Source organism: Taurulus bubalis (genome assembly GCF_910589615.1).
Source record: "Taurulus bubalis genome assembly, chromosome: 12".
NCBI lineage: Eukaryota > Metazoa > Chordata > Actinopteri > Perciformes > Cottidae > Taurulus > Taurulus bubalis.
In genome coordinates, this window is record NC_136600.1 from 388,824 (window position 1) to 412,240 (window position 23,417).

Below are 23,417 nucleotides of genomic sequence, written 5' to 3' on the forward strand. Positions count from 1 at the left end.
GGTTTAGGAGGAAAAAGCTATTTCATTTTAACTCCGGTAACCGCTCGCTTCTCTGAGCGACTGCAAATCATCAAGTCTACACTGGAGCTTTCCTCAAGCAAAAACAACACCGTCACAGTCCAGCTGCTCTAAAGTCTGAGGCGACTACAAGCAGCAAGGCGCACAAGACGGCGGTGGCCCTGAAACACTGGCCCAACATCAGAGGAATCATTTTGTCACTGCATCCCGTGGGAGAGGAGGTGAGCGAGAATGAAACGCAGGAACAGGAGGAGGTGCAGGAGCTGGAGGAGGTGCAGGAGCTGGAGGAGGTGCAGGAGGAGCTGGAGGAGCTGGAGGAGGTGCAGGAACAGGAGGAGGTGCAGGAGCTGGAGGAGGTGCAGGAGCTGGAGGAGGTGCAGGAGGAGCTGGAGGAGGTGCAGGAGCTGGAGGAGGTGCAGGAACAGGAGGAGGTGCAGGAGCTGGAGGAGGTGCAGGAGCTGGAAGAGGTGCAGGAGGAGCTGGAGGAGGTGCAGGAGCTGGAGGAGGTGCAGGAGCTTTAGGAGGTGCAGGAGCTTTAGGAGGTGCAGGAACAGGAGGAGGTGCAGGAGCTGGAGGAGGTGCAGGAGCTGGAGGAGGTGCAGGAGGAGCTGGAGGAGGTGCAGGAGCTGGAGGAGGTGCAGGAGCTTTAGGAGGTGCAGGAGCTTTAGGAGGTGCAGGAACAGGAGGAGGTGCAGGAGCTGGAGGAGGTGCAGGAGCTGGAGGAGGTGCAGGAGCTGGAGGAGGTGCAGGAGGAGCTGGAGGAGGTGCAGGAGCTGGAGGAGGTGCAGGAGGAGCTGGAGGAGGTGCAGGAGCTGGAGGAGGTGCAGGAGGAGCTGGAGGAGGTGCAGGAGGAGCTGGAGGAGGTGCAGGAGGAGCTGGAGGCATGCTCGACCACTACAACGACAGATCGAGTTGTGTTCAGTGAGCGTTGGACGAGTCAACGTCGGTCCTCCGTCGTAGGGAACAAAACCGCGTCCAACGTGCTGAAGCACATTCGCTGTTTATCGAGCCACTTTCCCTGCTACAAGAGAGGGTCTTTAGTGTGTGTGTGTGTGTGTGTGTGTGTGTGTGTGTGTGTGTGTGTGTGTGTGTGTGTGTGTGTGTGTGTGTTCTTTTTTCAAGAAGCATCTTTATTTTTATGTTTAAAATGAAGTTTATTTAACGTAAGGTTTGTCGTTTATTAAAATGAAACAAGTTGCAGTCTGAAGTAGAAGAGCATCATCATCTCATATCGGGTGTGAAAACAATCAGATTTTATTTTTTATTTAGTTTGTTGGCATGTGCCCCGTTTGGACCTGAGCCAGAGACCACCAGAGATCACCTCACACCTGAGACCCGCTCACACCTGAGATCACTTTTTTTTTTTTTTTCAAACGCAAAAAAAAAAAAATATGTGTAAAAACATTTGACGTGCAAAACTGTTTTAAATGGCACTAAATGGACACTCTGTACAACTCGTTGAACAACAGCGTTGAGTGTGTTTCCTCAAACCAGTCATATTATTTTGTTTACTCTTTTACCATTCAAAAATGTATAAATGATGATCAAAAGAATCCCTCCTATATGCCCATTCAGACACCGTCAAGACCTTTTGTGTTTTTGTTTTCTGATACACGACATGTACACACAATTCATTTTGCTGAAGGCGTTCTTTCCGAAGAAATGTTTTCTAAAATGCTCTAATGCATCTTGTTTTATGTACATCATTTACTTGGGTAGCAGTGCTTGTGTATGTTCTCAGATGGATGCTGTTGTCATAAACTAATATCTCATTCTATTTTACAGATGTCTGCTTACACTTTTGTACTCGATAAAAATGCATCAAAACATTATAAATTAAATTTATACATATTTCTATGTTTATTTATACATATTTCTATACATATTTCTGAGCCGCACGCTTTGCTGCGGCGCAGTCGGCCAGACACTTACCAAGACCCAGAATCCCCAAAACATGATTCTAAAACAGACAACTTGTATTCTTCCCCTTTGGTAGTTTTCAGCACCCGGTTCTGATAACTATACGGCGTCAACAGTGGCGGTGCGTCAATAGAGGGCGCTAGGGTGCCGCCCCTCTTAAAATGTTGCGATGAAAAAAAAAGAAGAAGAAATAATAATAATAATAATAATAATAATAATAATAATATATACTGTCAAAAAACATTATATACCAAATAATTTCAATAAGAAATATACCGTGTTGACGCGCTACATGTGTGTGGGAGACCGTAAGCCAAGTCAACAACCACTTAAGTTAAATGTGACCAAATATAATAATAATAATCGCGTTCATCGTCACTGAGGAAAGCCCCTCCCCTCTCGGGGCGCCGGACAATGTGAGTCTATGGAAGCGAGCAAACGTTTCAGGGGCGTTACGGCGAGGACAGCTTCTCATTGGCGGATGAAGGGGAATCTTCAATGACATCGTTTCTTATTGCAACGTGGTTGGACTATTCGTCGAATCAGAGACCTTTATCATTCCCTCACAGCCCATACAGCTCCCACGTAGCTACGAGCAACACTAGCAGAGGCTTTGATTATGTTAGCATGGCGACTGAACACTCTGTGGCATCTCTACGCGAAACACCTTTCAACCGACGGTCAGGTGTTGACAAGAAGAGGCTGAAAGAGTTGGGACCCGAACGTCCGGATTTAAAACTTCAGCAGCAAAGCACTGACCGCGGGAGCTTCTCCTCAAGCTATATGCTAACCGGAGCTGGTTAGCTGGATGCTAAGTGTGGAGCAAAGCAGTGGCTCTGAGCAGCGAGGAAGCGCCGGGCTGTGAAGGAAGATGAGCTTGAAGGATCGCTGCAGAGGTGAGTGTCAACATCAGCAGATGCCTGTGTTAGAGTTTAATGTTTTATCTTTCCCACAGCAGGACACATGCTGGACATTGTTAGCTTTGGGTGGATATCACATCAGACTATAACTTTATCTAAAATACCAATTTAACCCCGTGTGTGTGTGTGTGTGTGTGTGTGTGTGTGTGTGTGTGTGTGTGTGTGTGTGTGTGTGTGTGTGTGTGTGTGTGTGTGTGTGTGTGTGTGTGTGTGTGTGTGTCATAGCTCCAGGCTAGAGCATCAAGGTGCTCCTGGCCTTTAGTCTGTTGATCAGCCATCAAGACACACAAAACATAGTTTTTTGTCAACTCTGATTGTTGGCTTTTGTCTGTAGTATGAAGCCTGTTTGTAGGAGATATTTCCCACATCTTATCTGTCTGTCTCTATATATTTATCTGTAGGTTGGTGACACCATACTTGGACACACCAGGGAACGCGTTGCCTTCAAAGACCACCTCACCAGTGCCTCCTTACTGCAGGGCCCCAGTTTAAATGTCTTTACAAGTAGTGGGGCCTACTCTGTCAAACAACCAATGTGATGCCTCTCTTTCTGACTCTATTCTGCTCTAAGCCTCTTTCATGTGAGGGTGTGGGCACCTCTTTTATTCTGTAAACCTCTGAAACCCAACCCAATGTTTCTTAAACCTGCTCTGAACCTCTCATGCCCAAAGTTACAGTTTGTTGATAGTTGTTATTGGACAGTGTTGAGCACTAAAGCTTTGTTTTTTAGAATATTCTACTCAAAACCTCTTTTCTTCTCATTGTGGAGTGCTATTTAAACCACGCCGCCCAACTGCGCCCCCTCCCCCAAAAAAATTCACCAGCTGCCACTGGGCGTCAACACAACGTGGATTCAAACCAGTCGACAAGCGAGCTCAGAGACAAGCCAACAAAGTGAATCCTGACTTCAGTCCAAAGCAAAGCAGATGCCTTGCCCATCACAATCACTAAAAAGCTCCCTGGCAGCATGAAGGGCCTTTTCCACCCACACTTGTTAATGTCTTTGAAGTGCACTCTAAGCTTTCCAAGGCCGGGTCTAAAGAGGGTTTAAAGCCATTCAGAGTGCAGCGGCTACAGAGGAATTACTGCAGGAAAAAAGAAAGATGGCATTGCACATATTGCACTATTCCTTATGTTCCTTTGAATTCCCTGTCACAGTCTCCAGAACAAAGAGAGCAAGTGTCTAAGGCTGCAACGAACGATTATTTTAATAATCGATTAATCGGTTGATTATTTTTTAATTAATCAATTAATCGGATAAAAAAAACAACAGAAAAGCACTAATTTCCAACCCTTTATTGAAAAACAGAAGTGATGGTGCAAATTCACAGTGGAAAACATCTTCAGAAAGTGCTAACAGGTTGCTTCTTGAACATCCCTGAGCTGTTAATTAAAAGAATATTTAAAAAGTTGACTAACACAAAAAACATACACATGTATGCTTTACATCTGCCAAATGTGAGCCCTTTTTACTGTAATTGATCTCCTTGGAGCAGAGGCTGCATATAGCATACCCTGCTTTATCAATATGTATGAAACACTGGACAGAGGGAAGCTGTACTGCTCCTTTCATGTCTGTTTTGACCTCCACCTTCAGGCCCAGCTCCACCTCATCTCAGCCCTGCATTACGTTTTTTCCCAAGCAAGACTGAACTGTAACGGAACATAAAGTAACTCTAACGACAATACACAACCCAGTCACGTTAGCTAACGTGATAGCAAGCTGACTAGCTTCCATTCAAAACAAGTTTGAGGGAAATGAAGCCGCTGGAAACATCTTAACGCTGATTGGCCAAGACTCGATACGTCACATCAAAGATCTTTTATTTTTGAGAAGATCACAACCTCAGCTTTTCTCGTGTCTCACTCCAATCTCAGAAACGCTGGCCGGCCAGTTGCTCTGCTCCGCTCTTTTTTTCCTTCTCCGCGACTTATTGAATGGCGTAATAATCGCGCGACACAATGAATCGATAATGAAATTCGTTGCCAACTCTTTTGATAATCGATTTTTATCGATTTGTTGTTGCAGCCCTACAGGTGTGTCCCACCTGTCCTGTGTTAGCGACCGTAGAGCCAGTCGGTGAAAGACGATAGCACACTACCGTCAAACCAAGTCCCTCAAAACCTGAACACTCAATTGGTTTTTAGGCCAATTAAGGATGATCATTTTACACATTTTCAGAATGATGTAAGGAGAATACGTCAATATAGAAAACAGAGCAAGAAAATAAGCACTGTTAGTCCAATTCATAAAATATTATGACTAATTGGGCTGTTAGCAGTGTGGACTGCCCCTGGGATGCCCCTCCTCTCTACCTCCTTCTGCTTAATGGATCATGGTTATCTGGATCATGCCTACTACTCATTATATGAATCATTTCTGTCACATTCATGTAATGTGCTGTAACTCCGTTACGTTATTCATTCTGGTCACATGACATCTATTGCTTCTGTCCATCCGGGGAGAGGGATCCTCCTCTGTTGCTCTCCCTCAGGTTTCTTCCCCTTTTTTTCCCTGTGAAAGGGTTTTTACTATCTTTATTGGGGGAGTTTTTCCTGATCCGATGTGAGGGGACAGGGATGTTATGTGTACAGATTGTAAAGCCCTCCGAGGCAAACTTGTATTTGTGATGTTGGGCTATATAAAATAAACTGAATTGGGCTCTGGTCCTGAACTCAAGCAGCTTTGAGCGTGTCGTCATGTCTCCAGCCGAGTGCAGTTAGTTCCCAACAGTCGCCACCTGTCACCCCATTCATGACACGGTCTCTGCCTGCCTGTCTCTGTCTGGAACATGGCGAGCTTTGACTAATCCCAACAAACTGACAGCTGACCATTTGCTCCCTCAGCCGCCGTGCCTAAGTAGGCCACAATCCTTCCTAGGGCCTAGAACACACACAAACCTGCAGTGTTTTCCTGGTCTTTCGAATCCAAAATGTTGCCATATTGATGTATAGCTTTACCTCGATACTAATGTTGCAAAGTCTCATCACCCCAAAACCCACCTGAACGTTCTAGAAAACAAACGGTTCAAAAAGTGAAGCTGATGCTTCATGTGTTAAAGCTGCATTCTCTCCCCCAACCACCAGGGGTGACTCCTCTGGTTGTATAGAAGTCTATACAAATGACTACTCAAACAGACCATAAAGCAGAAAATACTTTAGGGCGGGGCTACAGGGTGATTGACAGGTTGCTACGCTGACGTATACGGCGTCACTCCTTTGCAGTCCTAATATGGTCACTTCTGTTCATTGGTTGCAAAAAGTAAAGATGGCGACAGCCAACAACTTCAGAAGCCCACAAACCGATGGGAGGCGTCACAACGTGTACGTCCATGATTTTGATGTTCAACTGCATGCTCCTTGTGTGTTCATTCTTTTCTTATAAAACCCAGTAAGAAACCCATGAAGAGCCGGTTACATTACTAATGCATGACAAGTTCATTTTAGCACCCCAACTCTGTCGTTTTGCCTGAAATCAAACCGGTTTAATCTTGTTCACCTGACCGGGGAAAAATGGAAATCGAGCCAACTCAGCCTGCCAACTGTCATTAGTAACACGGTTTGATGGATTAGAACGGGAAGTGGGCAACGTGTTCTCTCACACACACACTTTGGCTCAACATGTAGAGAAACGTTCTAAAACGAGGGAGGGTGGTTTTGTTTAGTTTTTCCTTTACTCCTTCCTCTGACTACGGGAGGCTGGCCACGTATTATATTAATCTGCGTATAGCAGGAGTATCAAACTCATTAGGCTCGTTGGAGATGAGCATGTCCTGATCAGAATCGATCACCTTACGGTTAGTTTTGTGTCCGACTTGGTCCTGACTTGCTCTGACGTCATGCACGCGTGGTCAAAGTTATTCTCACAAGATCAAGGCGGCCGTCGATTTGAGAGCCAGGCGCCGCAGTAGCCCTCCACAGAATGCGTGGCCCAGTGCATGATGGGAAACGCTTGGCTGTCTCCATATCAGAGAGCTGATTGGCTCTTAGATCTGACAGCTAACACCACGTCGGGTCGCCGGCTCTCCCGGCTTCAAACATCCGCCTGGCAGGCGAACGTTCTCGGACGGACGAGCCGGCGGTCAGTTCATTTAATATAGCCCAACATCACAAATACAAATTTGCCTCAAAGGGCTTTACAATCTGTACACATAACATCCCTGTCCAGGGACCTCATCACATCGGATCAGGAAAAACTCCCCTGAATAAAGATAGTAAAAACCCTTTCACAGTGAACAAAGGGAAGAAACCTGAGGGAGAGCAACAGAGGAGGATCCCTCTTCCCAGATGGACAGAAGCAATAGATGTCATGTGACCAGAATGAATAACTGAACGGAGTTCCAGCACGTTACATGAATATGACAGAAAGTATTAATATCATGAGTAGTAGGCATGGTCCACGATCCATGAAGCAGAAAGAGGTAGAGAGGACGGGCATCAGCAGGGCCGCCATTGCAGGAGGCAGGACTGGCTCTAGGCACAGCCACAATCCATGGAAACTTGAGGCGAGGAAGCACAGAGGCTCACGAAGAAGAAGAAAAAGGGGGAAAAAAGCAAGCTGTTGTAACTCCACTGTACTTTGTCAAAACTGTTCCAAAGTTAACATGCTTTATGAGAGGCATGGCTGGAAGACTTCTGCATGCCAATATTAACTCATAGTCAGAGCGCCACCTACTGGGAAACTATGGCAATTTGAACTAGAATTAACCTCTTTGGGGCGTGGCTCAATATGTCAATACACATAACTTCCAAATTACTTAGCCTATCTTCACAAACTTTGTAGCATATGTCAACATCGTGTCCCTGCCAGGCGGATGTTCGAGGCCGGGAGAGCCGGCGACCCGCTGATTATGATTATAGCCCTACACCCACCTGGGAAACACTAGCCTTGTTATTAGACACATTTTATGATTTGATGCTTCACTGATCTGGTAAGCGTACTACGTCACTTCCGGTTTCACCGTGTGTGTATGTGTTAGCCGATAACGTACTTGTCTCAGCTCCAGCTAAACCGAGCTAATTGTGTGATATTCTCCAGTACAAGCGCCTGATCACCTGCTGTACATCTTTCACATCTAAACACTCGACTCTCTTCTTCTTTTAGCGACTCAACGCTTAAATCTAACTGTCCTATTTTTCACTTTGTTTGTTCTGCTAATCGTTAGCTACCTTACTTAGCAGCTAGCGATGTCTTCCCCCTCTCCTGCTCAGCGTGTCACATGTATAGCTATTCCCCTGCCTTCTTTAATGATAACGGTACATGTAATAAGTGTAGTTTATTTGCTAGGCTGGAGGCAGGTCTCAGTGGGTTAGATGCACGGTTCCGCGCCATTGAAGCTCAGACGTTAGCTACGTTAGCCAGCCCAACTCCCATAGTCGGTGCGGACCAACTAGCTTTAGCTTCTGATAGCGTTAGCTGTTCCCCGGCAGCCCCCGAGCAGCTGAGGGACTGGGTGACTGTACGAGGGAAGCAGAAGTCGGGGTCTAAGCAGTCCTCTGGACACCGCCAGCCTCTTCCTGTTTCCAACCTCTCGCCACTCAGCGGCACTGAGAAACACACTTTGGTTGTCGGGAGCTCAATTGTTAGAAACGTGAGGATAGCGAAACCGGGGACCACAGTCAAATGTATTTCTGGGGCCAGAGCGGGTGACGTTGAGTCCTATTTAAAACTGTTGGCTAAAGACAAACGTAAATACAGTAAGATTGTAATACACGTCGGCGGTAATGACTCCCGACTTCGCCACTTTGAGGTCACTAAAATCAACGTGGAGTCGGTGTGTGCTTACGCCAAAACAATGGCGGACTCCGTAGTTTTCTCTGGCCCGCTCCCAAACACGGTGACGGATGAGATGTATAGCCGCATGTCAGCTTTCCACCGCTGGTTGTCACGTGGTGTCCAGCAAACAATGTGGGCTTCGTAGATAACTGGCGGTCTTTCCGGGGAAACCCAGGTCTGATTAGGGGTGACGGCATCCATCCCACTTCGGATGGAGCGGATCCCCTTTCTGCAAATATGACCAAGTTTATTGGTCGACTTGGTACATGACAGACCAGGAAGCAGAAGCAGAGTTGTAGTCTTACACCCTTCTCTGCATTCCCTCTTTTCTTTAGGGCGGCTGCCCACATTTACTCTATAGAGATTGTGTCTGTCTCACGGCCACTTAAACTAATTAAATTAAAAGTAACCAAAAAGATGAGTTACAGAAAATAACCTCATAAAGGTTAACACCACTATTGCAAAAGTGCAACATGATAGGAGAATTAAATGTGGACTCCTAAATATTAGATATTTGTCTTCTAAAGCTGTATTAGTAAATTAATTAATATCAGATAATGATATTGATGTGTTGTGTTTTACTGAATCCTTGCTGAGACATGAGGAATATGTCAGCCTAAATGAATCTACTCCTCCAAGTCATGTTAATATACACATTCCTCGAGGCACCGGTGGAGTAGCTGCCATTTTTGACTCGGGTCTGTTAATGGGTCCTAAACCTGGATTGAACTGCAACTCATTTGAAAGCCTTGTTCTTAGTCTTTCACATCCAACCTGGAAAACAGTACAGCCCATTCTGTTTGTTGTGGTATATCGAGCACCAGGTACGTACTCAGAATTTGTCAAGTTTGGTCCTTTAGACTGATGAGGTTATTATTGTAGAGGATTTTAATATTCATGTGGATGTCAGCAATGACAGCCTTAGTGTTGCATTTAGCTCATTGTTGGATTCGATTGGCTTCTGTCAGAGAGTACAGGAACCGACTCACTGTTTTAACCACACCCTCGACCTTGTTCTTACATATGGCATTGACGTGGAGCATTTAGTAGTGTTTCCACAGAACCCTCTTTTATCAGACCATTGCCTTATAACTTTTGGGTTTATACTACCGGATTGTACAGCATTAGGCAAGAGTTTTTACACCAGATGTCTAACTGACGGTGCTGTTGCTAGATTTAAGGAAGCGATTCCTTCTGTATTTGATTCATTACCATGTCTCAATATAACAGAGGACTCCTGTGCTAACTTTACTCCCTCCCAGATTGATCAGCTCGTCGATGGTGCTACTGGCTCATTGAGAGTGACACTGGACTCGATAGCCCCTCTAAAAAAGAGGATCATTAAGCAAAGGAGGCTCGCTCCATGGTACAACCCTCAGACCCGCATATTGAAGCAAGCATCACGGAAGCTTGAGGGCATATGGCGTTCCAACGGTCTGGAGGAGTCCCGGTTGGTTTGGCGGGATAGTCTGAGAACATATAAGAAGGCCCTCCGTAATGCCAGAGGAGCCTACTACTCATCACTAATAGAGAAAAACAAGAGCAACCCTAGGTTTCTCTTTAGCACTGTGGCCAGGCTGGCTGAGAGTCATAGCTCGGTGGATCCGTGTATTCCTAGAGACCTCAGTAGTAATGACTTCATGAACTTCTTCAAATGGTAAGATTCTGGCTATTAGAGACAGGATCGGTAATCTCCTGCCCTCGACTACTGCCGATCCATCCTCAGGTGGGATGGCCATGGAGGAGGCTGTGGGCCCTGCTGTGTGTCTGGATGGATTTTTTACCATCAACCTCGACCAACTGTCTTCAATGGTTTCTACTTCTAAATCGTCTACCTGTCTCCTGGACCCTGACGAACCTGTTAAAGGAAGTTTTACCTTTAGTTAGTGCCTCTCTACTAGATATTATCAATGGGTCTTTACTAACGGGTCATGTACCACAGTCTTTTAAAGTAGCTGTAATTAAACCTCTTCTTAAGAAGCCCACTCTGGATCCAGAGGTGTTGGCTAACTACAGACCTATCTCTAACCTTCCCTTACTCTCTAAGATACTGGAGAAGGTAGTTGCAAACCAGTTGTGTGACTTTTTACATAACAATAGTTTATTTGAGAAGTTTCAGTCAGGATTTAGAAAGCATCATAACACAGCGACACTAGTGACAATTACTAATGACCTTCTAGTTGCATCAGATAGGGGACTTGTCTCTGTTCTGGTCTTGTTAGACCTTAGTGTTGTTAAAGGACTTGTCTCTGTACTTGTCTTGTTAGACCTTAGTGCTGATAAAGGACTTGTCTCTGTTCTGGTCTTGTTAGACCTTAGTGCTGATAAAGGACTTGTCTCTGTACTGGTCTTGTTAGACCTTAGTGCAGCGCTTGACACCATGACCATGACATCTTATTACAGATTGACCAGTTGATTGGTATTAAAAGGTACAGCACTAAGCTGGTTTAAGTCGTATTTATCAGATCGATCTCAGTTTGTATTTATAAACGATGAGGCCTCGGTTACCACTGCCGTTCGCCATGGAGTTCCACAAGGGTCTGTGCTTGGACCAATTTTATTCACCTTATATATGCTTCCTTTAGGCAATATTATCAGAAAACACTCCATAAACTTTCACTGTTATGCCGATGATACTCAACTATATCTGTCGATCAAGCCAGATGAAACCCACCAGGTCGCCAAACTTCAAACGTGTCTTAAAGACATCAAAACCTGGATGACCTGCAACTTCCTGCTGCTGAACTCGGACAAGACTGAAGTTATTTTACTCGGTCCAGAACACCTCAGAAATCAAGTATCTGATGATATGGTTTCTCTGGATGGCATCGCTCTGGCATCTACCACCACCGTAAGGAATCTCAGAGTTATTTGTGACCAGGACCTGTCCTTTGGCTCCCACGTGAAACAGATCTCAAGGACCGCCTTTTTTCACCTATGGAACATCTCAAAGATCCGGCACATCCTGTCGCAACGCGATGCAGAAACATTGATCCACGCATTTGTTACCTCGAGACTGGATTACTGTAACTCCGTATTATCAGGCTGCTCCGGTAAATCCCTTGGATCTCTCTAGTTGATCCAGAATGCTGCAGTTCGTGTACTAACGAGGACACGGAAGAGAGATCACATTACTCCTGTACTAGCTGCTCTCCACTGGCTTCCTGTAAGATTGAGAATCATATTTAAAATCCTTCTCCTTACCTACAAAGCCTTAACTGGTGATGCACCATCATATCTTAAGGACCTTATAGTGCCATATTACCCCACGAGAGCATTACGCTCACTGAATGCAGGGTTACTTGTGGTTCCCAGAGTGTTAAAAAGTAGGTTGGGGGCTAGAGCTTTCAGTTAACAAGCTCCTCTTCTGTGGAATCAGCTTCCACTTTCAGTCCGGGGGGCAGACACAGTCACCTCATTTAAGAGTAGACTTAAGACTTTCCTCTTTGATGGCGCTTATAGTTAGGGCTGTTTCAGGCTTATAGTTAGGGCTGGCTCAGGTTTGCCCTGGTCCAGTCCCTAGATATGCTGCTATAGGCCTAGACTGCTGGGGGACATTTTAGGATACACTGAGCTCCTCCTTTCTTTCTCTTCCTCTTTCGCTCCTCCTCTCCTCTTCTTCTTTCTCTCCTTCTGGATAAATGATTGTCTCTTCAATGCATATTACTAACTACATTCTTTTTCCATGGATTCGTGGCTGCCTGGATGCCCTGCTGATACAACCATGGCCCTGCTGATGCAACTGGCCTGGAGCCGTCCTGCCAGCTGCCATGGCCCTGCTGATGCCCCTCCTCTCTACCTCCTTCTGCTTAATGGGTCGTGGTTATCTGGATCATGGACCATACATACTACTCATTATATGAATCATTTCTGTCACATTCATGTAATGTGCTGTAACTCTGTTACGTTATTCATTCTGGCCACATGACATCTATTGCTTCTGTCCATCCGGGGAGAGGGATCCTCCTCTGTTGCTCTCCCTCAGGTTTCTTCCCCGTTTTTTCCCTGTGAAAGGGTTTTTACTATCTTTATTGGGGGAGTTTTTCCTGATCCGATGTGAGGTCCCGGGATAGTACAGATTGTAAAGCCCTCCGAGGCAAACTTGTATTTGTGATGTTGGGCTATATAAAATAAACTGAATTGAATTATAATCGTTCAAGAAAAATCAAAAATATTATGCCCTTGATGTTGCGTCACCTTTTTCCTGTGGTAATCAAAACAGATCTATATTTTTCAAGGCATGGTGTCAAAGTTAAACATTCCAATGTCGTGACAACACGAGTGCATACAACATCTCATTACAGTCATTTCCAGAGCTAGACACATACAAGGCTAATGGCCACAGCGTCACCGGCCCCACAGAAACCTCTGCCACTCTGAAGCAAACTGAGCACAGACAGCACAGTACCAGAGAGTGGCCATCAGTGGCTCCAAGTCCTCTCAACCCTACAACCTCTGCAGAGGGCTGTGGCTGGCTCGTACAGACACGAGTAGAACCGAAGTGCGTCGCTCACACAACAGCTACCTGGCAGATGCAGCTCGTTGGGCCCGTAAACAGCCGGCTCAGCACGATAAAGTACAGCGAGCTGCAAACGTCCAGTGGCCATCAATAACTAACACCAGCAGTGCAGTGTCGAATGGAAGAAGGCGTAAGACACAGCGACGCACGGCTCGACACACGGCTCGACACGCGGCTCGACACGCGGCTCGACACGCGGCTCGACACACAGCTCGACACACAGCTCGACAAACAGCTCGACACACAGCTCGACACACAGCTCGACAAACAGCTCGACACACGGCTCGACACACGGCTAAATGAGGACCTCAACAGTTGGGCAAACCCTGTGATCAAGAACTAAGAAAGTGGAGTTTTCCTTCACGGCTCTTCTGAAGGGTTCATATCAAACAGAGGACCGCTGAGCAGACCTGGATACGGGACTCTTTTGAAGAACACGTCGTGAACCTACTTCGTCCCCAGAGAGCAGAGACTCCTCGTCGTGTCCACAGTCTGCAGTGATCAAACAAATTGCCAGCGCTAATAAGAGCGTGGACACATATGAGGCGGCCAAGTGGTTACAGAAAAATTGTGGATAAAGAGGGGGAAAAAACTACTTAAATATGGCAAATATCAGTGTTAATTCTCCATAAAACAATGTTTCGCCTTCCTGGACTTCAGGTGACCTTCAGGTTCATCTGAAAATCAATATTGCATGTGATCTTTTGTTGGAGTCAGCAATATTTAAGTATCCCTAAAGCAACACAAAATCATTTATTGGCATATTTTGCCGTTTTTCGCCCACATTTACATGAACTATGTTTAGGTCGTGTTTTCAAACACATACAACATTAAAAACCTAAACTTCACATTGAAGAATAACAACTGAAAACATCCTCTGAGAACAGTTCTCATAGAACAATATGCCTCTCCTCACTTTTCAGGGACAAACAGCACATCAATGTTCTGAGAGAGAGAGTGCGAGTGAGTGAGTTAGTGAGTGAGAGTATGAAGGTCAATGAGAAAAGTAACCACCGGTCCCTCATTGCCCATTAGGTTGATGAGAACCGTGATGCCTAGTGGCCATGAGACTGATTTCAGACTCCCTTCAGGATTAACACCACATGAGCAACCACACCGGCCCAACAACAAGCTTAAGTGGGAACATCTCGTTATCCAATTCCAGAGCTGGACTTAGTCCCGTGTTCTGGCCGTGGCTCAAGCTCCCCGCTGTGAGACATATCATATCAGTAAACGGACGGACAGGTGATTTGTTTGTCTGCGGCCTGTCAAGCATCATAGAAAATCAATGAGCCAGTTAATTCAGTGCGATGGGACACCCGCCGACAGCAGCGCTAGAAGAGCTGACCTTGGCCCACGGCGGCCTACAGAACGATCAGCGTCAAGTACTGTAAGCAGCATGTTGCTAATGGCACACACAGAGTGGTTTTCAAAACAAGTCCCACTGGGAGCGCTGGCCTAGGACTGATGGCCGTCCGGGATCGAGGCGATCTGAACGCGAATGGAGCCGCGCTGGCGCGTTGGGAGCCGACCAGCAGCCGAGGTGTTACAGCTAGCTGTGACAATAACAAACGTGTGAAACGGGCATCACCACGGGGCCGAAAGCCGGGTCTTAATAGGACTTTGACAAAGACGTCTGGTGTAGTTTGATGCCATGGGGGGTCTTTTGACACGGGGAGGTGCTTTTTTCGGGGAGGTGAGGGACTAAACACACAGGGACATCGAGTTAGTGCCACGGGCAACAAGCCTGTGGCACTAACCGGTCGATGGATCATGAAGCCAGAAGGCACCAGACCTTCAGACATGGACTGAATCAAAGAGCTGCTGTGCCGTTTCTCCTAATTACCAGTGTGACTCATGTCATTGCTTTAGCATCATTCATACGCCCACGTGTTTTGCATACCTACGGCTGGAGCATCATACTCGTCGCCCAGCAGGATTTCCGGTGCCGAGTACGCCAGAGATCCACAACTGGTCGTCAGCTTTTTCCCCGGCTGAAACTTGTTGCTGAATCCAAAGTCGGTGAGCTTGACGAGCCCTTGCTTCTCAAAGAACACCACGTTCTCCGGCTTGAGGTCCCGGTGCACCACGTGCAGTCGGTGGCAGTAGGAGATGGCGTGGACGATCTGGGCGAAATATTTCTTGGCCAGCTCCTCGTTCAGGCCCTCCTCGTGTTTCATGATGTAGTCGAACATGTCCCCTCCGTCGCCGAGCTCCAGGATGAGGTAAAGCTTGGTCTGGGTGTCTATCACCTCATAAAGACGCACAATGTTGGGGTGCTGGACCAGCTTCATGCAGCGGACCTCCTGGAACAGGTGGCCCGTGGCCACGGTGTCCAGCTTGGTCTTGTCGATCACCTTCACCGCCACTTTCTCCCCGGTGAAGACGTGGCGCGCCAGCTTGACCACGGCGAAGTGGCCGCGGCCGAGCGTCTTGTCCAGGTCGTACAGGCCGGCGATCTTGCCATCGTAGCCCCGCTTGAAGCCTGCCATAGCTGGGGAGGGGGGCGGCTTGGCTGAGTGGTGCGGGTCCAGCGTGGTTCAGTTCATTGAAGGCTGGGGGATGAACCCATGGCTCCAGCTTCCTGGAGGACACACACACACACACACAGTCAACAAACACAGATTACGTCACACAGGAACCATGAAACTGAAACTATCTGAACACAAGGCCAAACATGCAGCTCGGTGTCGTATCTGCAGCACTGAGGCTCTGCTAGTGTTGACAGGACCCCCCGGCTGGCTAACGGCCTCCGGCTGCAGCAGTACCCGGGCTCCTGAGCTGTGATGAAGGGCTTCCTGGAGCTGGACGTACAGGCAGCTGTTTGACAGACTCCTGCGGAAGTTAGCAGCATAACGGGCTAGCCTGCCGTTACCGAGGCTATAGCCTCCCATTAGCCTCCCGTTACCGGGGATAGTTTAGCTCGTCGTTCACTGATTCATAAGCGGTCGCTGCTCACCGGCCGACTGGCGTGAACCGCTTCCGTTGCTCCTCTTGAAACAGTCTCCGGGAGATCCACCAACCCCGCTCAGCAAGAACCCGTGAGCGGACCCACGTAGCGGGCACCGACAGTCCGGACGGCCGCACGCACACGGCTAGCCGAGGTTAGCTCGTTGAGCTAAAGTCAGTCTCCGGTGAACATAAAGACCCGAGCCCGGTGGCTCTGCTCTCTACTGAAGCGTATCGCAAACGACCAGGGACGACGAGGAGCTGCCCGCGGGCCTCGGAGGTGCCTGTGGGTGCCTGAGGGTGCCTATGCCCGAGGTTCTTCTAGGAGACGAGGCATCGCTCGCGGGAAGCCGAGTCGGAGTCGCTGTTTCCTCCCAGCCGCGGCGGTGGCGCTGCGGTGCTGTCTTCAGGCACCGGAACACAGCGTCGGCTTTTTTACAACCATGTGGGAGTCGTCGTACGCGCGCGCGGAAAATGTGTCCACTGGTATGTAGATTGTTCGATTGTGAAATGAAACAACATTTTCTTTTTCGTCAAGTCTCGTTTTCGTTATTGTCATTATTATTGTTCGTTTCCTGGGGGACAAATTTGACAAGTTGCATTCTCTATTTATAAGCTTAGAGTTTGGTCCTTCCGAGGAGCACCCAAAGGTAGCACCAGAGCATCATCAGCCGCATTGAGCTCTGACGTCAAGCGGGTCTTTTGATTGGGTAGGTGCTGAGACATTGTTCTGTTGACACAACAATGCACGTGCAGCCATTGATGAAGGCCATTGATGTAGTGTTACGTGTATTTGTGTATCATAGATGTACTATGTGTGTAGGTTCTGCATCATAGTGTACTATGTGTGTATTTGTGGATCATAGATGTACTATGTGTGTAGGTTCTGCATCATAATGTACTATGTGTGTATTTGTGTATCATAGATGTACTATGTGTGTATTTGTGTATCATAGATGTACTATGTGTGTACGTTCTGTATGATAGATGCACTGTGTGTGTATTTGTGTATCATAGGATGTACTATGTGTGTATTTGTGTATCATAGATGTACTATGTGTGTAGGTTGTGTATCATAAATGTACTATGTGTGTATTTGTGTTTTGTAGATGTACTATGTGTGTAGGTTGTGTATCATAGATGTACTATGTGTGTAAGTATGTGTGTGTGTGTGTTTCTGTGGGTCCATTCCCGCGGTGCTCCACTGGCTGGCGTGCAGTGCCATCTATTGGCGGACATGAAGACATGCATCCATCAACATTCACACACACAATGAGCCATGAGTGATGTTGTTCTTTTCCAACTGAAACCCCAAACTAATGCAGATGAAGGTGCTTCCATGCAGTCTGCTGCATGATGCATTGAGCCTTAAGGCAAGACACTACAGCCACACACATGTTGCTTCATGCACTGGTCCATTTTGAGATATTTGGGCTATTTGTCTGCTTCCATTAGATGTCTTCTTTCAGACTACTGAAGAAAAAAAACATCAAAAATACAGATATAGTTTATTTTACTACTTTGACTATGCAGGTCATAAATTGACCCTGAATTCTTCAAAAGGCAGCACTGGACATTGTCTCATTTGTATAATTAAACAACATTTACATTAAACAAAAACTAGCATAGAAAAAATAGAATTGTCTTAATGTAAGCAATCAACTTGGAAAGTGTCATGGAGATATATATTAGTTTAAAATGTGAACCCTCCTCACCTACTGTCTCGCTGACATCGTTATAAATGCTAAGTGAGTTTAGGTAAGAAGCTCCGGTCCAAAAAGAAGTAATGTGACAACATCACAGTGTCACAGAGGAAAGGGTCATGGCAAACTGGGACTTCCTCCTTTGATGCAGCATTCTCTGATCTACTGGGAACAATAATAATAATTGTGTTCATCCCTCCAGTAGCGTTCAGAGACTTGCACTAGAGCCGTTCTGAAGCATGATGCCTTATTCACCTCATCTGGAGGACTTTGGGATTTAACCACAGTGTGAAAGACAAGCACAGTCAAAGGCCATGCCTTAAATATGTATTTAATATAATATGAATGTATCACTGACTATCTGTCCACGTGTCTACATTTGTCTGTATCTAATGATTGGTTATGATTTCCTACACGCAGCAATAAAAACAACGCTGGCAGTGTTGCTTTTTAAACTCCAGGGGGCAGTTGCCTTGTATTGGACTCGACAAGACCAGCCAGCCAGCACCTGTTCACCTGCTGCCCCCGCTCCCTTGACCAGAGCAGCTTCTGTCCTCTGCTATGAGGCGACCTCACCCTCCACATGGGATGCAGGCAGGCCCGTAGAGATTACCCGCGCAGCCCCCGCACCGCGGGGGGGCCTCGATGCCTGGTTTGTGTACGTTCCAAACTTTCTTTGCTTCCCGATCTCTGTGGCCGTCAAAATAAAAGTCCCATTACGGTCCCGTTACGTTTCCTATGACATTTTAACATTGAAATATGCAAATTAAGTATTATCTAATCACATTTGTTGTGCATTTAGGAGGAAAGCACAAATAGACAAAGTAGTAAAAATAAACACCTACAATGTGCATTTTGGATGTTTTCTCCACACTAGTCTGAAAGAAGACATATTATGGAACTAAATAGCCCAAAACCTCTAAATTGACCAAAACTCCCGATGCTTTGGCATAATAAAGGCTCTTCCCTTGAGGCAGATCAGTATGCTCAGCATGCGGCAGTGACATGTGACACGTGACCATCACAGAGGCGCGTGAGCCATCGCGAGATCTGAGCGCGAGATTTGCTCTCGGTGGGGGCGGGGCCTGCGCCAGCGGAGTGAGTCGGTATCCAGGCAGCTGCTCTGCCGCCTCTCGCTCTCTGACAGCCGGGTAAACGACCCCGCGAAGCGCCGCCCGGCTCCCGGACAAGTGGACGACGGAACGCGACGTGGTTGCGTTGGACTCCCGTTGTCGGTGTCGGCCTCCCGCCCGGTGCTCCGGCTGCAGCCTCTCCACGGGCAGCCTCCGTGCTGCTGGAGGAGCTAGCCTCCACGGACCCAAAGCCCCTTCCTCACTGAGACCGAAGGTAGGCGTCTATGTGCGGGCAGCGGCGCGTCCGGTGTCCCGGTGCCGTGAGCCGGACTCTGTCACGGGGCTTCTTCTTGGTGTTGATGGCTCTCAGAGAGAGGTGTGTGTGTGTGTGTGTGTGTGTGTGTGTGTGTGTGTGTGTGTGTGTGTGTGTGTGTGTGTGTGTGTGTGTGTGTGTGTGTGTGTGTATTCATCACGCATGTCCTTAGTGAACATGAATACCGGTACATTATTTTATTATTATTATAGTTTGATATGTAGTGCCTACCTACTAAGGATGTGCCCTACCAGTACCAGTGTAGGAGCGGTCGGTAAAATAACGCGCATTTTCGTAATGTCACTTCATATCCTTTTATTGTTGAACAGAAAAATAAATGAAAACTCGTCCTGCCAGCTGCCATGGCCCTGCTTTCTCCTCCCACTGCCCCTGGGATGCCCCTCCTCTCTCCCTCCTTCTGCTTCATGGGTCGTGGCTATCTGGATCATGGACCATGCATACTACTCATTATATGAATCATTTCTGTCATATTCATGTAATGTGCTGTAACTCTGTTACGTTGTTCATTCTGGTCACATGACATCTATTGCTTCTGTCCATCCGGGGAGAGGGATCCTCCTCTGTTGCTCTCCCTCAGGTTTCTTCCCTTTTTTCCCTGTGAAAGGGTTTTTACTATCTTTTTGGGGGAGTTGTTCCTGATCCGATGTGAGGTCCCGGGACAGGATGTCATGTGTACAGATTGTAAAGCCCTCCGAGGAAAATTTGTAATTTGTGATTCTGGGCTATATAAAATGAACTGAATTGAATTGAACAGAAAAAAACCCGCTTTGTATCTAAATGCTTTTCAATATGTCGATATCTTAATATGCATACAATTACAAATCCTTCATAATAATATCCCTTATTAATTATCATATTTCATGCATTTTAATTTACACATGAACAATTTATTTTACGTAAATGTGCAAGTCCAAATGTGACAAATTGAGCTTAAAAAACACTACAAAAGCCAAACCCAAGTCAGTGATGAATCATGTCAGCTTTAATTTGTGTAATAGTGTTTTCTAAAGTAAAGATCATTGAAGCGGTTTCCAAGTTTCTGGGCAGCGTCTAAAGATTCCGGTTTCTCGCTGAGCTCAACGCTCCACTCGGCCCTCCCTGAGGGGTTTTGTTGGGGGAACACAACAATCTGTTTAGTGCTAATTCATTGTGGTTATCCAGTTTGTTCCCGAAACGTTCAAAGATACCGAAGTGATCCGTTCCAGTTTCAGGGGAACGCGTATAAATGGATGCACAAAGAGACTTTCTGCTTAAAACCACCAAAGAGCAGACGCCACCGGGTTAACGGACAATATAAGTGTGGGTTCTAGTTTACAAACTCCCATATGAACTTGCCTGACTTTACGCTCTTTATATAAGCCTGGGGTTCTTCTTGGGTTGTCGGTGTCTCGGGAACAACCTTAGCAGTCATTTATTCAAGCTTGTACCCAGCTCCAGATTACCTCAGTATCTGTGAAACCAAATGATGCTTTCCACCTGTATCTCTCATTAAAGACCAACAGTGTTTCTGTGCATTCACAATTTAGGCCTCGTGGTCGTCCTCAAAGGGCGGTTGTAGCTGTAACACTGTAGACGTTTAACTCCTCCCGAACATCATGTTAACTGACTGTGTTTGTATGAGATTATTGTTTATTCAAGTGTAACAATATTGTACATGCATTTCTATAAATGTAAAAATATATGGAAGCAAATTTCTCTGTTACTATGACAGAAGTCCATTTAATTTAGGGTTAAGAAACCCACATTGCTAAAGATCAAACTTAAAACAGAAGAAAAAAACAAAGACAAAGATCAAACGCACGTTATTATATTAACTTTCTGCAAAGCTTTTTTGTCACAGTTGAGAAGGACATAACTGGTCCAACAAATAATTGTGAGCAAATAAAGACATGCATGTGGTCTGGGGCAGTGGTTGAACTGGTCTGGGGCAGTGGTTGAACTGGTCTGGGGCAGTGGTTGAACTGGTCTGGGGCAGTGGTTGAACTGGTCTGGGGCAGTGGTTCTACTGGTCTGGGGCAGTGGTTCAACTGGTCTGGGGCAGTGGTTCTGAACTGGTCTGGGGCAGTGGTTGAACTGGTCTGGGGCAGTGGTTCTACTGGTCTGGGGCAGTGGTTCTACTGGTCTGGGGCAGTGGTTCAACTGGTCTGGGGCAGTGGTTCTGAACTGGTCTGGGGCAGTGGTTCAACTGGTCTGGGGCAGTGGTTCAATTGGTCTGGGGCAGTGGTTCAATTGGTCTGGGGCAGTGGTTCTACTGGTCTGGGGCAGTGGTTCAACTGGTCTGGGGCAGTGGTTCTACTGGTCTGGGGCAGTGGTTCTACTGGTCTGGGGCAGTGGTTCTGAACTGGTCTGGGGCAGTGGTTCTACTGGTCTGGGGCAGTGGTTCTACTGGTCTGGGGCAGTGGTTCTGAACTGGTCTGGCTGCAGGACCCACCTTGACCCCTTAATGACAAGCTGAGATCCAATGTGAGGAACATTTTCAACTTCTCAAATTGATGTAATAATATGCTGCAGTTTAAACCTGAGAAAGTACACAATATCACAGTATGCCAACACAAAAAAAATTGTTTGAAATATTCCCTTTTACACTGAATTAAAAACCAAAAAGTGCATCTTAAGGACATGAGGTGATACAACACACATGATATTTTTATAACTTCAGTCTTTTTTAACAGACTCAGTGTTTTCATGCACAAACGTGGAATAAAAAAGTCGTTAATGAAGCTTAACAATCACAAATAGTCCAACGTGTAAACTCACGCATGTAAAGCGTGTTGTGAACGCAGCATTGAGGAGTGTGAATAGATGGCACTCCGCTGCATAAAAAATCTCCTTCAAAATAAAAGCCCATTAAAAAAATCCCCTTAAAAATAAAATCCCACGCAAAGGTCCGCGATTCACTGAAAACAGGTCCGCGAGCCGTCGCGGGCCACATAAAATGACGTAAATCATCTCCTCATGATACTGGCCTCCTCTGGTAAAATCTCCTACATCCTGAGTTGAACAGATCATGTGATTCTACCCCTGTAGTATAACGGCTGATGTCAAGAGTGTGACTTAGGTCATTTTGTTTTGCCTAAGTCAAAAGGCAATGTGACTTAGGCAATTTTACGAACTTTTCAAGATGGCATTTTGAAGCTAGCATTTAAGCTAGCAATTTAGTTAGCATTTTTGTCAATGAAACTCTCACTCGAACATAATATTAGTAATCATAACATAATTTGACCGGTATTACAGTAAGCCTGTTGTCAGTGTCTAGAGTTTTTTGTGTTTTCTGAAAAACCTGAAAAAATTACTTTGGCCATTATTTTAGGAAGGTGACGATATGGGAGCAGCGACTCCTGCAGATATCTTCAAGCGTCCATCCAGAACTCTGCATTTTAAATTCCCTTCTGGAATACTGCCTGTAGTCCCAAGGCCGGTCCTGAAGTGCCATAAGGGATGTGTCCTTCTCAATTTGTTCTGCTTTGTCTGTCTCACAACACACACAGACACAGACACACACACACACACAGACACAGACACAGACACACACACACACACACACACACACACACACACACACACACACACACACACACACACACACAGATTGTCCACATCAGCCTGCTTCTTCTTCCCCTGGCTGAAGGGGAGCACAGTGTGGGCACAGTCCTGTCTGCTGTATTTCACAAGGCATCGCGGGTCGCTGTTAGCGGATGATGTAGAGAAGGGCGGAGACGTCAATCCGTAGCAGGCCATCAATCAGGCGAGTAAACAGCCACAGGTCGGAGCAGGCGGGTAGATGTCGTGTGTCTCGATGCGGACCAGGGCCTTTTCTGACTCTCACTGCCAGTCATTATGAAGCCAGCCAGGCTATTTCCCACCAATAGATTGGATGGCATTGCGCTGCTTTTATGTAACAGAACGATGTGTGTGTGTGCCCGTCTGTCCCAACGTGTTTTGAGAAAGGGATGCAAAGTGAGAAAAAGGGTATGAGACTTGTCTTTGTACGGCCAGATTATGGCTGCTGGGCCATTCATTCTCCCCTAGTGCCACACTGAGCTCGGAGCGGCCTGATCCGGCCTGACAGGCCACATTTGGTCCAGGAATACCGCCCACAAACGAGCACCGCGTCCAGAGGAGATCAGCACCCAAGTGGTCGAAGAGAAAGGGAAGCAGGTGCAGGGAGGAAGGGAAAAAGCGTCACAGTCAACGTCACCGTTTAA

General features: G+C 46.6%; 1 protein-coding gene across 1 annotated transcript in view; it reads right to left on the bottom strand.

Moving 5' to 3' along the window:
• Window positions 1-16,242, bottom strand: part of snrka (SNF related kinase a) — a 29,937-nt gene extending 13,695 nt beyond the window's left edge. Inside the window, exons 1-2 of the mRNA XM_079227661.1 lie at window positions 16,113-16,242; window positions 15,057-15,737 (exon numbers count right to left, since the gene is read on the bottom strand). Of these exons, the coding sequence (XP_079083787.1) occupies window positions 15,057-15,645 (589 nt within the window). The 5' untranslated portion in view covers window positions 15,646-15,737; window positions 16,113-16,242. The remainder of the gene's footprint in view (window positions 1-15,056; window positions 15,738-16,112) is intronic.
• Window positions 16,243-23,417: the final 7,175 nt, after the last annotated feature.